The 17,590-nt window shown below is 38.9% G+C and overlaps 1 protein-coding gene across 1 annotated transcript in view; it reads right to left on the bottom strand.

Moving 5' to 3' along the window:
* Window positions 1-12,118: 12,118 nt before the first annotated feature.
* LHFPL1 (LHFPL tetraspan subfamily member 1) overlaps window positions 12,119-17,590 on the bottom strand; it is a 50,239-nt gene continuing 44,767 nt past the window's right edge. The window contains exon 3 of the mRNA XM_066250445.1: window positions 12,119-12,318. Coding sequence (XP_066106542.1) covers window positions 12,119-12,318 — 200 coding nt within the window. The remainder of the gene's footprint in view (window positions 12,319-17,590) is intronic.

Below are 17,590 nucleotides of genomic sequence, written 5' to 3'. Positions count from 1 at the left end.
AATTGTTTTAAATTACTGTGATTATGTAATTATTTTTTTTTATTTTAGAGAGAGAGGAAAGGAGAGAGAGAAAGAGAAAGAGCACATGACAGGAACATTCATCTGTTTCTGCATGTGCCCTGACTGGTGATCGAACCAGCACCTTTTGAACTTCCAGATACCAATTGAACTATCCTGGCAAGGCCTAACATTGGTGTAATTTAATTGATATAGAGAAAAAAACAAAAACCCTGCACTAATTACTTACCTTTTTGCTCCAAAGTGACTTTTTAAAAGATTAGGTGCCTATCCTTGCATATAAGGATTTTTGGTATCAAGAATTAACTGATGATACACAACATTATTATGTCATGTGATCAGTAAGATGCAACTCTGTTAAATGATCTATATATTTGTGGTTCAAGACAGGGCATTCACACCAGATGGTTATTGTGTTGACTGTTGTCATTATTTTTTTATTTGACAATCTAAGGGAAGAAAACGTCCTTTCCTCTGACTAAATAAAGTTTGGTATTGTACATTTTAAATACTCTTGTGGCACACCAGTGTGCCACTGTGCACCATTTGAAAATCATTGTATTACATCATAGGTCTGTAGGCCAGAAGTGGAGCATGTTGTGACCGAAATCTCTGTTTAGGGTAGTCTAAGGCTGAAATCATATTGTCAACTGAGCTGCATGCTGATCTGGAAGACCATCTATGTTATCCAAACTTGTATAATTGTGGCAGAATTCAGTTGTTTGCAGCTATAAGACTGAGGTCCCCACCTTCTTGCTGACTGCACTTTGGGGATCACTCTCTGCTCCCAGAGACCAATTCCATTCTTTATCACATGACTCCCTCCATATTTGAATCCACAACAGGACTTCAAATCCTTATCATGTTTTGAATCTCTCTGACTTCCTCTTCTTTTTTTCTTTTCTGCCACCAACCACAAAAAGTAGTTTGCTTTTAAGGATTCATATGATTGCATTAGAGATAATCTTCCTATCTAAAAGTCAACTATGCCATATAATATAATATAATATAATCACAGATATTTAATCATATAAGGGAGTGAAATTGGGGAAAGGAGTAAAATGCATTTTTATTTTTTATTTTTATTTTAGTTAGAGAGAGAGACAGAGACAGACAAAGAAGAAGAAGAGATAAGAAGCATCAACTCCTAGTTGTGGCACTTTAGTTATTAATTGATTGCTTTCTCATACACGCCTTGACCAGGGTGCTCCAGCTGAACCAGTGACCCCTTGGTCAAGCCAGCAACCTTGGGCTTCAAACCAGTGACCTTTATACTCAAGCCAACAACCTCTGGGCTCAAGCCAGTGATGATGAGGTCATGTCTATGATCCCATGTTCAAGCTTGCAACCCTGCAGTGAAGCTGGATGAGCCAGTGTTCAAGCTGGCAAACTTGGGGTTTCAAACCTGGGTCCCATGTTGATGCTTTATCCACTGCACCACTGCCTGGTCAGGCAGGAAATGCATTTTTAGATTTCTTCTTACCACAAGTAATAAAAGGACACTTGTATATGTGTGTGTACCAATATACATTCTTTACCCCTCCCTCTTCACCATGCACAGTTTGCAGACCTATGAATACATAAATCGAAGAGCTAGCAATAGTCAGAATTTCCCCAACCTAACCTTTTCTTTTCATGATTCTGGAAACATACCAGATCCTACTCTTCTCATAATTGTATACACTAGTGTAGACCTTGAGTTAAACTGCAAAAGAATGACTGAGAATACTACTTTAAGAACAAATTCTCCCTCATGGTTGGCCAAGGGAATGGAAACAATTTTTGTTTGTTTTGGTTTGTTTTTGTTTTACAACAGCTTTCAATTCCGTGTGGCATTGGGTGGTGGCCATTTACTTTTTATAAGCTCCCTGAAACCTCAAATATCTTTGAATTGCTAATTTTGAAAATACTACAATTTATCTGAATGCTAGAGATTTTCTATTATTTAGAAATAAAATGGTTTTCTGACTGCTGTTGCATCCAATAGACTAAAATATAAATTAAAATTAGTGTCTTTGTTTTCTTTAGATAATTATCTGGGAGTGGAATTGCTGGATCATATGGTAGCTTTATTTTTAACTTTTTTTTGCGAAAATTTGTACTACTTTTCATAATGGTTATTTCACCAATTTACAATACCAGCAACAGTGCCAGACAGTTCCCTTTTCTCCACATCCTTACCAACACTTGTTACATACTGTTTTTTTTGATAAGTCATTCTGACAGATGTGAGGTGATATCTTTTTGTGGTTTTTATTTGCATTTCCCTGATGATTAGTGATGTTGAGCATCTTTTCATATGTCTATTGATCATCTGTATGTCCTCTTTGGAGAAGTGTCTTCAAGTTCTCTGCCCATTTTTTAATTGAGGTGGGTTTTTCTTGCTGAGTTTTTAAAATATATTTTGGATATTAACACTTATTAAATATATTGATTGCAAATGTTTTCTCCCACTCACTAGTTGTTTTTTTGTTTTGTTTTGTTTTGTTGAAGGTTTCCTTCACTGTGGAAAAGCTTTTCAGTTTGAAGGAGTTCCATTTGTTTATTTTTGCTTTTGTTGTCTTTTCCCAAGGAGACTTCCCAACACCATTTATTAAAGAGACTGTCTTTCTCCATGTATATCTGTTTCCTTTGTCTTATATTAATTGACCATAAAAGCATTGGTTTATTTCTGGGCTATTTATTCTGTTTCATTGATCTATCTATGTGTCTGGGTATTTGTTGTTTTGTTATTTTTAGTACCATACTGTTTGAAATCAGGGAGCATGATACCTTCAATTTTATTCTTCTTTCTCAAGATTGTTCTAACTATTAAGTGTCTTTTGTGCTCCCATATGTATTTTAGGATTATTTGTTCTAGTTATATGAAAAATTCCATTGGGATGTATGTGTATTTGTGTGTATGTATGTGTGTATATAATGGAACATTACTAAGCCATCTAAAAGAATCACCCTGGCCGGTTGGCTCAGTGGTAGAGCATTGGCCTGGCCTGCAGAAGTCCTGGGTTCGATTCCCAGCCAGGGCACACAGGAGAAGCACCCATCAGCTTCTCCACCCCTCCACCTCTCCTTCCTCTCTGTCTCTCTCTTCCTCTCCCGCAGCGAGGCTCCATTGGAGCAAAGATGGCCCAGGTGCTAGGGATGGCTCCTTGGCCTCTGCCCCAGGCGCTAGAGTGGCTCTGGTTGCAACAGAGTGACGCCCTGGAGGGGCAGAGCGTCGCCCCCTGGTGGGCAGAGCGTCGCCCCTGGTAGGCGTGCCGGGTGGATCCCGGTCTGGCGCATGTGGGAGTCTGTCTGACTGTCTCTCCCCGTTTCCAGCTTCAGAAAAATACAAATAAATAAATAAATAATAAATAAATAAATAAATAAATAAATAAATAAATAAAAGAATCAAACTCTGTAATTTTTAACATCATGGATGAACCTAGAATATGTTCTGCTAAGTGAAATAAGCCAGACAGAGAAAGACAAATAACATACGATTTCACTTATATATGGATATTTTAAAAATAAAACAAATGAACAAACCAGAAATAGATTCATAGATATAGAAAACAGATAGTTTCCATAGGGGCAGAAGTGGGAGGATTGATGAAACGATTAAGAAAAATAAGAGATACAAATTTTTAGTTATAAAATAAATTAGTGATGAAGATATGACATATATAGGTAAATAATCAATGGTATTATAATAACTTTGTGTGGTGATAGGTAGTTCCTAGATTTGTGATCACACCTTAAGGTATATAAATGTTGAGTCACTATGTTACACACCTTAAACTCACATAAGATTGTATGTCAACTATATTTCAAATAAAAATAAACTATAAATTCATAAAGAAAATAGTGCACAAGTGAAGACATGAAAGTAAGATATATTAGAGGTAGTGATGCAGCTGGGAATAAGGTTCGGTAGAATACTAATGTTCATGTATTGGTATGATTTACAGGAAATAAAAGATGCACATTATTCTTCAGAACCCAGTAAGGATAGAAAATAAATTAGATTATTTTAAATGGTAATATGCCAGTCATAAAATGATAAAAGTCCTAGAAACTTAAGATGTGTTAAGATTCTGGCCTTTTCCCTGGTCGGTTGGCTCAGCGGTAGAGCGTCGGCCTGGCGTGCGGGGGACCCGAGTTCGATTCCCAGCCAGGGCACATAGGAGAAGCGCCCATTTGCTTCTCCACCCCCCCTTCCTCTCTGTCTCTCTCTTCCCCTCCCGCAGCCAAGGCTCCATTGGAGCAAAGATGGCCCTGGCGCTGGGGATGGCTCCTTGGCCTCTGCCCCAGGCGCTAGAGTGGCTCTGGTCGCGACAGAGCGACACCCTGGAGGGGCAGAGCATCGCCCCCTGGTGGGCAGAGCATCGCCCCCTGGTGGGCAGAGCGTAGCCCCTGGTGGGCTTGCCGGGTGGATCCCGGTCGGGCGCATGAGGGAGTCTGTCTGACTGTCTCTCCCCGTTTCCAGCGTCAGAAAAATACAAAAAAAAAAAAAAAAAAGATTCTGGCCTTTTTATTTCTGAAAGCAAACAGGGAAAGATAAATATCCCTAAATACCTACACTATATATCTGAGTTATGGTTTATATCTATCATATGCATATACAACATGTATATATACATGGATTCTTTTGAGTTTCTCAACAACCCTGGATAAAGAATAGCAATCCTAAATAAGGGAAAAAGACTTCTCTTTCCAAGTTTGCTAATTGAAAACTACTCTGGTCAGACAAGAGTTTAGAGTAAGGAAAGACAATTTTTTTTGTTAGTGAGTTAATGTTCTAAACTGCCACTGAATCAGACCTAAAAGCACAGCATGGAAATGTGCTGGCCCTGGCTGAAAGACCAGAACTGTTAAAGAATTTAGCAATCTGTGAGAAAATTTAGTGTTAGAAAGAGGAGAAATATTCCCTTTCTTTTCCTTCTCTTCCCTTCTCTTCCCTTCCCTTTCCTTTCCTTTTCTTTTTTTTTTTTTTTTCCTTTGGTGAGAAGAAGTGAGATTGTGAGGCAGACTTCCACATGTGCCGAACCAAGCTCCATCCAGCAACCCCATCTTGGGTCAATGTTTGAGTACCAAGCTATTTTTAGCACCTGAAGCTAATGTGTTCAGATTATCCAAACCATCCTCAGTGCCCAGGGCCAAGCTTGAATGAATTGAGCCACTGGTTTAAGGACGGGAAGAAGGAGGAGAGGGAGGAGGAGAGAAGCAGATGTCCGCTCCTACTGTATGCCCTAACTGGGAATCAAACCCAGGAAGTCCATGTGCTGGGTTGATGCTCTATCCACTGAGCAACCAACCAGGGCCTGAGAATGGTCCTTTTTCTTAAGCTGTATGCCAAATATTTTGGAGTTTGATTCAGGATACTAGAATGTTACTGTATTAGAATTTTGTATAAATAATGAGAACATGTATGACCTAGAAAAAGAATGAGCTGAAAGGATAAGAAATGTTGGTCAGGAATGGGCAACTTGAAATCTGGAGTTTGGTAATATTGCCTTTGTTAGTGATATCAACAGTGAGAGCATCAGACATTGGGTATAAGCAAAATATCATTGGATCTAAGAAAGTCAAAGAACTTAGAGGCCAAGAAGTGGGTGAAGTGGTTCACCTGGATATTGAAGTTTACAAAAGGTTGACAGAAATAGAAATGAAAAACTGGAAAGTGATCAAGGTATTGAAGTTTAAGTTTTCAATGAAGGAGAGATGATGAGGAGGTCAGTAGATGATATCAATAATGAGTATGCAGTAGTATGGTCTAGCAGGTCACATAAATTCTGAATTAATTAAACCAGGGAAAGACATAGCTATTAAATCTTTAAAAAGCTTCTCAGAGTGTTCTATTGTGAACCAGGATTTAAAATCATTATTGAAACTATGCAAACTAGAAGGTATGAGGCCATTGGATAATAAATGTCTTCTATAGCTCCTGGGGAGTGTGGAGGCCAACAGCAGATAGGAGAGGGTGTCTTTAGAAAATTTAGTAAATAGAGAGAAGTTATGTAATTTTTCTCAATGACACAGAGCTAAGAAATGTTTGGGCTGGCATTCAAACCTTGATTTGTCTGACTCAAAAGCCTGGACTTTCTTCAATTTACCATGTTGTTTAGGGGCAGTATTTTAGCTTAAAGGATATATCTTGGAAAGAAATTTAAAGTTCTCTAAATGAGATTCTAATAGGTCACATTTGGAGAAGGCAACATGTCTCTGGAATAATTTCAATATTTACCTCTCTATCTACCCTCTTTATACCCTTTGATCTTCCTACTTTTCTTTGTTTCCTTCCTGTAGTTGCTACCACCTCCCCAGGAAGAAGAGGCACTATATAAAAGGAAGCCAACATTAGGGATTGCTCTCATGAATGCCAGCTGGCCTCAATGTCCCTCTCCCCCAAGTACTGTTCACTGGACCTTCCTTTCTACAGAGGGAAGAAGGAGCAGGATATAGTGCTGCAGTCAAAACCAAGTATTTTGTCTTCCCCTACTTCTGCCTTCTGACATATTAGCAGTTCTGTATAATGAAAATCTAAATCATTTGTGTGCACACATGGCAATTGTTTATTTGCTGTTAGCTTTAAGGACACAGTGGGGGTTTGATGTTTTTAGAAAAGAGATCAACATTCAGAGAACCTAATCTCATAAGTAGACAAAATGAAAATTGAATCTGTAAATGCATCTCTACATCTGAAAGAGAGGCCAGTAAAAAATGTCCTTGAACTGCAGGTTCCCTCCAACTCTAAAAATGGTTTTAAACCTAGGACACAGGGTAGAGATGATTCCTTGGTAGTATCCTGCTTCCTGTCAGCTAAGAAAGCTTTACTAGGCCTTACTGGAGATTGATTGTGAGTTCTAGAAATAGCATACCTTTCCCCTCCAGCCACCAAGTGGAACGCCTTCCATCTTTTACAAATGCATTCACTATTAGTTGTTTTTGTTTTTTGCTTGTTTGTTTGTTTTTTATTAACTTCCATTTTTTCCAAATGACAGTCTGCCTTGTGACCAAATAGAGTCCTGAAGCTTCTTCACATTAGTATTTCTACCAAAGTGAATGCCAGACTGAAGAAGGGTTCCTTATTACATTCTGAAAGGGCCAGGCCTTCCCTCTTAGTGCAATATTTTGAACAATGTGTAAAGCTTCTGTTTCCTAGCAGCTTTCTCAATTTCTTATCCCCTCAGCATTTCTCCTGCCCCAGAAACCTTCTATTGACACCTATTCTTGCAAATTCAGAATTCCTTTTCCAAGATGTCAGAGTGCCTGTTTTAGTTCAGGGCACATGATTCTGCAAGGTTATAACTCACTACCTGGAAGTAATCAGAAGCTATAAATAAATGGAGGTGTTTGCTCCCCATGGGATCAAGGATGTTGAGGACAGGCATTACAGAGAGGGCATCACTTAAGACAGACCTGATTGACCTAACACTTGCAGTGTACCAACGGCCACCCCAGGTGTAGAAATTGTAATCTCACAGACACAAAAGCATGCCAATCAGATAGTGGTTGCCCATCTGTCACTCTCTTCTAAATGGACTCTACTCAGTTGATTGTGAGCTAGCACAGGTGAATATCCTCCCGCCTCTTTCACACACACATATCCCCCCACACACACACACACAGACATAAGATCTAAGTGGTTCCAGAGTCAGAATGTACCCATGGTTAGGAATCCCATCTGTGTACATGTAAGGAGTATGACAGCCAGCCAGGCATGGGAAAACCTCACTTCATTTGTTCAGTCCTCCACCTGACCCACAGGCTTTCCTTCCTCTGCTCAACAGCAGCCAGAAGAGGTAAGCTTAGCTTTCAAGATCCTGCTCCAGGCCACAGGAGGAAAAAGAAGGCTAGGCTAGTCAGGCATCTATGCAAACAACAAGCCCTGGCAAAAAAGCCAGACACATGTAGAAAGGTATTTAAATTCAAGTTTAACAAGGACGGGATCCTTCATTGAATATAAGCCCCTGTAGGCCTGATTACTTCAAAGAAAAAAAGAGGGGGAAAAAAACCTTTAATTTATTTTCCATGAAAAAGAAGAGGAAACATTCCAACCGACTAAGACCTTATACAAGATGACAGTACCATGTTTCCCCATGTATAAGACGCACTTTTATTCAAAAAATTTGGGGTCTAAAGTGGGGTGCATCTTATACAGTGGTTGTAGGTTTTTTACTTTCATTTCCCACTTTTTCACGCTTGTTTTCACACTCGTTGAAGATAGTGATTCATCATCAGAGATGAGGACAAGCTAATGGATGGTAGTTTTGAAGGTGATGAGCAGTTGTATGAATTTTATGATGAATAAAATTTGAGTTTAATAACTTTATGCAATACATTTTTTTAATTTTGAGCTCCAAATTTAAGGTGCATCTTATAAATGGGAGTATGTTATACGTGGGGAAATAATAGTATTTTAAATGGTTCCTCTAAATTAACTCCTTCTTGGTAAGTCTCCTCTCTAGGGCACAACTATCAATACTTCACAGGGTGTTCAGGTATCTGGGCCACGGAGAGCAGCAAAGCATTGATTTCCTGAGAACTAATGTGTGAGGGAATGGTAGTATCAAGAGTTAAGAATACGGCCCTGGCCGGTTGGCTCAGCGGTAGAGCGTCGGCCTGGCGTGCGGGGGACCCGGGTTCAATTCCCGGCCAGGGCACATAGGAGAAGCGCCCATTTGCTTCTCCAGCCCCCCCCCCCCCGCTTCCTCTCTGTCTCTCTCTTCCCCTCCCGCAGCCAGGGCTTCATTGGAGCAAAGATGGCCCGGGTGCTGGGGATGGCTCCTTGGCCTCTGCCCCAGGCGCTAGAGTGGCTCTGGTCGCGGCAGAGCAATGCTCCGGAGGGGCTGAGCATCGCCCCCTGGTGGGCAGAGCGTCGCCCCTGGTGGGCGTGCCGGGTGGATCCCGGTCGGGCGCATGCGGGAGTCTGTCTGACTGTCTCTCCCCGTTTCCAGCTTCAGAAAAATACAAAAAAAAAAAAAAAAGAGTTAAGAATACTCACTAAGCTGTTATTTTCCATTTTTCCCCTTACATACCCAAGGTCTATTCTCTGCTCTTCTCTGCCTTGCTCTGTTGCAAAGAAACCTGACCTCAATGGACTATAGCAACAAGGTTTCTTGCCTGTTAGCATCTGATTGGATCTAGCTAATAATGGGACTGGCAGAAGATCAGAGAGTGGGAAGAGAGTGAAATATAGATTTTATGTCCTTGTTTCCCTGCCATCTGTGTTGCATTTAGGCAGAGACCACATTGTGCTACCTAAAGGCACAGCTTCTATCACTTCTAAAGATCTTGCTGGGTTCCAATAACGTGTTTGTCCCTTCCCTCAACAGTCTTAGGGGGAAATAACAGCTCCCCACTATCTATAGTCACTATATCCCTCACCATCCTTTGCAATTTCCTTAAATCCTTCCTGAACCACAATGGTCCCTTCATAAGCTCATCTCAGTGAAACCCTTTCAGTATGCCTTCTGTTTCCTGCCACAACTCTGACTTAAACATTTAAAATATTTCCACAAATTTTATTCCACCGAATTCCAGAAGGTTTCTTAGCCAGAGTAAAGAAAGCATCTGATCCAATTGACTTTTCTAAGGAAAGTGATCTGTCTTTTATCAAAGGCTTGTCATAGTCTCCATACACTGGGCTCTCCTAAGTTAAGGACGCAGCATTGTGTCTACACAATAAAAATGAGGTTTGAGTTCATTTCTTTTCTGTTTTATCCATTCTTAGTCATTTTCTTGGAGAAAGAGGATGTTGCAAACCCAATTACATTGTTTCCTTCACAATGAGACATGTTTAACATGACATACCTTAAAACACTCAATTCAATTCCATAAAAAAGATAATACTTGACATGAATTTGATCATCTGTTCCTTTGTGTCTGTCATTCTTTCAGTATTCCACATCTCAATGACATGAATCACCCACATTCCATAGTGGTCTTCCCAAAATTTTAACTTGCCTTCACCTACACATATTTATTAGATATTAAGCACTATGAAATCTATCTCCTAAATATATTTTTCAAATTTATCCATCTGCTCCAGCCCACAGTTACTACATTAGCTACCAAGAGGACTTTGTACTCTTACATAAGATTACTTAATTATCTCTAATCTTTTATTATTGTCTTTCATTCACCTTACTGCAGAAAAACTGATCTTTGAAAAAACACAAATATTTTCATGTCACTCTCTTTTCAGTGTCCCTCCCTTTAAGATAAAACCTAAAGTCATTATCCTGATGTAGAAGGTCCTATAGGACCCGGCTAGTATTTTCCTTTCCATCTTTAGGGTTTGTCACTTCCCTTTTTACACCCTCAATTATTGTTCCCATGATGGTGTCATGTTCTTTTATGTTTCCATGCTACTGCTTTCCCTGCTCCCTTGTCTAGTACACACTTGCTTTGTTGACTAGCTCCCAATATTTATCTCTCAGATTTATATTAGGCATTATCTTTTCTAAGAAGCTTTACCATTAACTCTTTGACTCCAGGTTGGTTTCATAGCTCCTCTATGAGACCCTCTAGCCTTTTCTTCCTCACTTACTAGATTTAAACACACTGTTTGGCAATTGTTTATCTACTCATCTGTCAATACTTCACAACTATGCCTTTTAGGGTGAGAAAATGCTTTCATCCTTTTATTCCCAGTACTTAGTGGGGAATATGGCATAATAAGATACTCAAGCAATGTGTCCTGAGTGAATGATTAAATAAATGAATGAGCTCATGAATGAAGCAAATGCTTGAATCCACTTACTTACGTAAGATCAATATAAGGACCCTGACCCTTTTGGGGATAGTATGTAACTAATGAGGCCACTTTTTGCCATTTCTCCCCTTCCAAACAAGGTTGTACCCAAACACCCTGAAGTAATTAAAAATAAAAATATATAAGCCCTTTGAAGTTATAGGCCCTGTTGTTAAATTCCTAAAGCTATAGTTGTGAAACAGTAGAGCTAGCCTGAATTAATTGTATAGGGGTTGAGACAAATTTTGTCCTTGTGCTATACCAAGTGTATACCATCCATCAACCTTGAACATATTTGGGATGGAGACCAGACCTAAAAATACATCAGCCTTTGGTGACATCAGGGCTTTGTTATTTATGTCTAACTTACCCCAGATGGAAGGGAAAGCTTTCTATGAGGAGTCTTTGAATCAGGCAGAGAAACTTATATCACGGTAGGAATAACTACAGGAGCAAAAGGCCACTATGGATTTTCTAGTCAATAAAAATGAACTCTGATATAAATTTCAATAAAGAGCCAGCACAAACACCTTTGTCATCATCATCATAAAATCATGTTTATTGAATGCACAACAAATTCTGTTATGTTTTCAGAATATTTAATGGACACAATTTCTGAATCTATAAGGGACAGGAATATTTGCTACTATATTTTGATGCCAGTCATCCAGCCAGAACATGAAATGGACTCTTATGAATATTCTAAAGCATAACGCTTTCTTCATTTCAGACTATAAACTTTATGCTTCTTAGACTATGAGCAAGCATCCTTGGTTAATGTTTTCCGTACTGGGAGCCATCCTCCCCACAAGCATCCTCAAAACTGAAAAGAAAGAGAGGCAAGATAAAAAGCGGAAGTGTCAAGGTGTACTCCTGAGAAAGTCTCAAAAATTGGCGCAGTGACTCTCTATAGATAACAATAAGTACCGAGGAGAGGGCTGTAGAAATGAACTGGTAACAACCAGCCCTGTCCAACTGTTTGTTCCTCCCTATACAAGTGTTCTTACCTAAACTTGAAGCTTTGGGTCAAGTAGCAGACAGAAGCTATAGAACACAAAGAGCTGCAAAACACCAAAGAGCTTCTTATATATGCAGTTATCTTTGAAGTGAAGATCTTCTTATTTTGTATAAAGGAGTACTTTGGGACTTGGGAGTTAATGGGTAATCACCAGGAAGTAAACACTTGAGAATATCATTGTATTGGTGAATTTTGTAAGTAACCGATGGCCCACTGGCTTAAGAAAAAGAAAATGACTGGTGAGCTAAAAACATGCAACTGTAGGTTACTGACAAGTGGTTGGCAACTGGTCTAGTCTGAATACTTCTTTTCAAGACTCACTTCCCTCCTCTTTCCCACCTTCTTCAATCTTCTGCCAAAGCATAAGGTTTGAGGCAGTGGTCAAACTCCATGGCATAAGAATTGGTGTTCCTCATAATGTTCTCCACCAACATAACTGGCTTGGGGTTTCTTCCAGCAAAGCAAGAGAGCCAGGTACAGATTAACATGGCTGAAGCTGCTCCACCTCCAGCACAGTAATAAGCCCAGCCAAGCCTACAGGTACCTGTAGAAACAGGGACGGAGACATAAGGATTAAGGTAAAAGTAGAAAGCAGTGAACGCAACTGGGATTTTTATGTCCTTCTTTCCTCTTTTGCTGATGGCTGATATTTGCTTTAGCAAATGGTTATAAAAGTTTATTCTGTTACAGTAAGAACCTGAGAGTGATTGGTGGTAGTGGTGGTGATGGAAATAACAATAATAAGACAATGATAGAGTGCCAAGAACTAGGCTAAGATCCTTAGACATATTTCATTGATAATTATCATAACTGTATAAGACAGATACTCTTATTATTCTTGTTTTATACAAGAAGAAGCAATCAAGGCACAGGTTAATGGTGAAAAATGACATAGCTAGGAAGTGGTAGAGTCAGGATATAAATGCTACCTCATCTTGACTCTAATGCTCCACACTTTTTAGCACACTGATATACTATAATGCATGGGCTGTTTCAAAGAACTATATTCTGCATCATCAAGAGATTTGATGGGCAAAATCATATCCTTTGCCCTTTACTCTCTTCCTCTATCCTAATCTGACTTTTCATCATCCAGGGAAGAAATATGCATTGGAACTAAGGCCAAGCTACCAAGAAACTAATTTCAGTTTGAAAAAATGGGAAAGGTAATCTGCTCAAAAACATCTACTTCAACATCTGGCACTCTATTAGAGGCAGATTCTTTCTTTTGATATATTTGCATATGTCTATTTTTCAGAGAAGTTTTCCTCAGAAAAAGTCAATGTTCAAAGAAAGAAGACCTATTATTTTACTAGAGATCAGAGAAAAAACTAACTATAAAAACTCAAGTGCTTAAGCAAACAGAACTCCAGAAATTAGGGTAGATGCCCAGTGATACAAAATTGCAGAGGAGTTCTGGGAAAAGAGGTAGTCAGCAACCTTCAACTACCTCACAGTCTCACAGAAACCTAGTCCCAACTACAGTCAGTTGAGGATGTCAAAACTGATCTTTATAACAATTTTTGTTTTAATAACTAATTATTTCTGCTCACATGGTACCTAGTGAACCTTAATATTTCTTATTTTAATTGACAGTTGGCATGTCATATACAGAGTCTACAATGGCCCCAAATTAGACTGTTTCACTTTTCTGGTCAGCCCAAGCTAATTTATCTCAAATGTTTCACCTTAGAAATAGTCTTTCTATACCAAGTCATCATTAATGCTGTCTCTCCTTCCAGAAATATCTTCTTTTTTTTATTCATCAGTTCATATCATCCTCTGAATACTATGCAGAACTAAGCACCTTCAAAAAGCTTTCCTTGATTAATTGTAGTGGATTCAAGTCACCTCAACCAGGTAGCCTTCCAGAAATTTGTCTGTACACCTTTTATCTGTGTGTACATGTTTAGTAAAACATTGTAAGGAAGATTTGTATATCATAGATTTTTCATCTTCCTTTTACCCTCTACCAGATTGTTGTTGGCTCAACAGCACAGATGTATCTGTTTATTTCTTGATAATGCCTCCCATGCTCTCTCAACAGTGGATTCTCTGTATATATGATTTATTCTAACAATACTTCAAAAATGGGTTTACTTGCATTGTCAGCCTTCAACACCCTAACATATAGCTTGATTTTTGAATTAAATTTATAAAATCTGTTATAGTAATATACTATTTGTTTTCTGGAATGTGCTTTGGTCCTTCCCACCATAAGGTCTATGCATATTGTTCCCTCTGCTTACTTCATGTACATATGTACAAATACATCTCCCACTATTATATTAGCCTTGTCAATGTTCAATCACATTTCCAAGCTTAGCTCAATCATTAATTTCTTAGTGAAGCCTCCCTGACCTCCTTAATTCAAATTTCTCTATCAGAAACCTTCATTAGCATTTTGTACCTTTACTTCTATACTTAAAATGAAAAGTGAACTTCTTTTCCCCTCTTATGGCAAGTGTCAAATCTTAGTTCTTTAGAGGAAATGGTAATTTAGCTACAGACTATGGTAGTTGAATAACTTCTTGATGTCCATGTACCTATCCAAAATCATGGTGAAAGCCAGACTACAATAACTATGGAAATAATGCAATTTTAAGACAGAAGAGTTGAATTTGAAAGAAAAAGAGATGACATCAGAGTAATGGTGGTGTAAGAGATGCTCCTGATTTATCCGCTTGAAATTTCAAGAAATTGAACAACTATAATGCAATGAAGAAACCCTAGCTGGGCTTGCAGGTGCATCTGAAAGATCCACTTACCAAATTGACTAAAGGTGGGACCAGGGGAAAAGGGGGGCAGAAGATAAAATGTATTTGTGGTGAACTTTGGAGAGGAGAAGGGACAAAACTGGTGTGACTGAGATTTTTGGGCTTTTCTTTCTCTGAGGGACTGTGGATGAGGGAAGCTAGGGCTCTCTGGATTTTGTTTGAGGGGTACAGAGAAGGAAACTTGAAGTGACTTGGTCTCCTTCTGCAGGGAGGAATGGTGAGATAGAAGGGCAGATGGGAGATAAACCAAAGCAACCAGAACTCAGAGTCATGGCCAGTGTTTCCACTGTCTGCCTGCGGCCCACACTCAGAAGAGACACAGAAAGCTAGAGTATGGCCTTCCAGCCTCCCAGACCCTGCCTCCCTCACTTCACAGTAACAAGAGTGACAGGGAAAAATCCCACAGCTAGCTCTCCAGAGCCACACTCTTCCCTAAAGAACAGTAATGCTCCACATTTGGTCCCCTGGTCTGTTGAGACATGGAAAAGAGTACCCAGTATGAGATCACCATTGTTAGAGCCACAAAGCTGAAGCCATAATGATGAAGCCTTAAAGCCCTCACAACATACCCCAGTCACCAATGCAACTGCAGTCCACCTACATCATTGTGGCAACAACATCTTAGTGGTAGAAAGTCCAGGAACTTCACACAGCTAAAAGTTGTAATACAGTGACACCTACTGGAAGAAACCATTCAAAACTCTAATTTATTTTGCCTTTCTACCTCTTTTTTTATTCCTTTTTCTCTTTTGAATTTTATCTTTTTTAAATTTTATAATTGAATCTTTTTTGGTGTTTTGTTTTGATCTTTTATTCTTCAGTTTTACTTCTTGTCATAATGTTTTAAATTTTTTATATTATTATTGTATTTTTTTAATTTTTCATATTTTAGTTATTGTTTTTATGTTAGGTTCCTAAACAATACCACTCTCAAATGCCTCAAAGAAGAAATTGAATACCATGGATACACAAGACAGATGTAGTTCAAAAAGAAAGTGAAAAATCTCTAGAAAAAAATCATAATCACATAAAAATCTTGGAGTTAAATTACAAGGAAGTCAGAACTGAAGTTTTGGAAATACTCAACGAGATGCAAGAAGTCACCAAGAAGCAATTTAATGAGCTCAGAAAACAAATTTATGAACAAAAAGAATATCTCACCAAGGAGATTTAAACTTTTAAAACAGAGATGAAGAACTCAACACATAAATTGGAAACCGAGGTAGCAAATTTAGCTAATAAAACAAACCTGATAGAGGAAAGAATCAGTGATACTGAAGACAGGCAAATAGAGATGCTACAAAGAGAAGAAGAGAGAGACTAAGAAATTTTAAAAAACTGATATGCTGTATAAGAATTGTCTGACTCCATCAGAAAAAGCAACATAAGAATAATGGGTATGTCAGAAGAAGAAGTGAGGGAGAAGGGAATAGAGAGCCTATTCAAACAAATAATGGATGAGAATTTCCCAAGCCTATGAAAAAAGTTAGGTCCTCAAATCCAGGAAGCAAACAGAATGCTGAGTTACCTCAACCCAAACAGACCTACTTCAAGGCACTTCATAATAAAATTATCAAAAATCAATGACAAAGAAAGAATCCTCAAGGAGCTAAAGAAAAGAAGACCATAACATATAAAGGAAAGCCAACTAGGTTATCATTAAACATCTAAGCAGATACTTTACAAGCCATAATAGAAGACCCAAACATTCAAAGTACTGAAAGAGAGGAATTGCAGGCCAAGAATACTATCAAAGTGATCCTTCAAATATAGAGGATAAATAAAAAACTTTTACAAACATACAGAAGCTGAGGTAATATATCACCAGAAAAACTCCACTGCAGGAAACACTCAAGGGGGTTATTCAACCAGACACAAAGAAGAAAACAAATCAAAATTACAAGTAAAAGAGACAACAAGGTCACAATAAAAAACAAGTATAATCTGTGACAACAATAACACAAAAAGAGAGAAGATAAATATCTGCAGTAGCAAAGGAGGATGTAGTGCAGAAGCACTCATAACACAAAGGACTCTTTCACATAAAAACATTTTTCTGTTAATAACCTAATAATAATCACCCACAAAAAGGCTACCACTAAAACACACACCTAAAAGAAAAAAAGAAGAAGAAACAGAAGAAAAAAATATGGAATACCACCAAACAAAAACAACTGAAAAAACACAAAAGCAAAGAACCAAGCAAGACACACAACACCAGAAAACAAAACAAAAACTGGCTATAGCAAATCTTCAAGTGTCAAAAATTACATAAATGCAAATAGACTGAACTCACCAATGAAGAGGCACAGAGTAGCAGATTGGATCAAAATGCTAAATCCACCTAACTAGGCAGTGGCACAGTGAATAGAGCGTCAGACTGGTATGTGGAGGACCCAGATTCAAAACCACAAGGTTGCCAGCTTGAGCACAGGCTCATATGATTTAAGCAAAGCTCACTAGCTTGAGCCCAAGGTCATTGTCTTGAGCAAAAGATCACTTGCTTTGCTGTAGCCCTCCAATCAAGGCACATATGAGAAAGCAATCAATGAACAACTAAGGTGCCATAACAAAGAATTGATGCTTCTCATCTTTCTCCTCCCCTGTCTGTTTGTCCCTGTCTGTCCCTCTCTCTGTCGTTGTCACACAAAAAAAGCAAAATCCAACCACTATTGGATTCAAGAGACATATCTAAGCCACAAGGACAAAAGGAGATACAAAGTGAAAGCTTGGGAAAAAATTTTCTGAGAAAATAATATCCAAAGGAAAGTGGGGCCCTGGTCAGTTGGGTCAGTGGTAGATCATTGGCCTGGCTTGTGAAAGTCCTGGGTTCAATTTCCGGTCAGGGCACACAGGAGAAGCACCTATCTGCTTCTCCACCTTTCTCCCTCTCCTTCCAGTCTATCTCTCCCTTCACCTCCTGCAGCCAAGGTTCCATTGGAACAAAGTTGGCCAGGTGCTGAGGATGGCTCCATGGCTTCCACCTCAAGTGCTGGAATGACTTCGGCCACAATAGAACAATGCCCCATATGGGCACAG

The sequence above is a fragment of the Saccopteryx bilineata genome, chromosome X, assembly GCF_036850765.1.
Source record: "Saccopteryx bilineata isolate mSacBil1 chromosome X, mSacBil1_pri_phased_curated, whole genome shotgun sequence".
Lineage (NCBI taxonomy): Eukaryota > Metazoa > Chordata > Mammalia > Chiroptera > Emballonuridae > Saccopteryx > Saccopteryx bilineata.
This window is presented reverse-complemented; position numbering and strand designations above follow the sequence as displayed.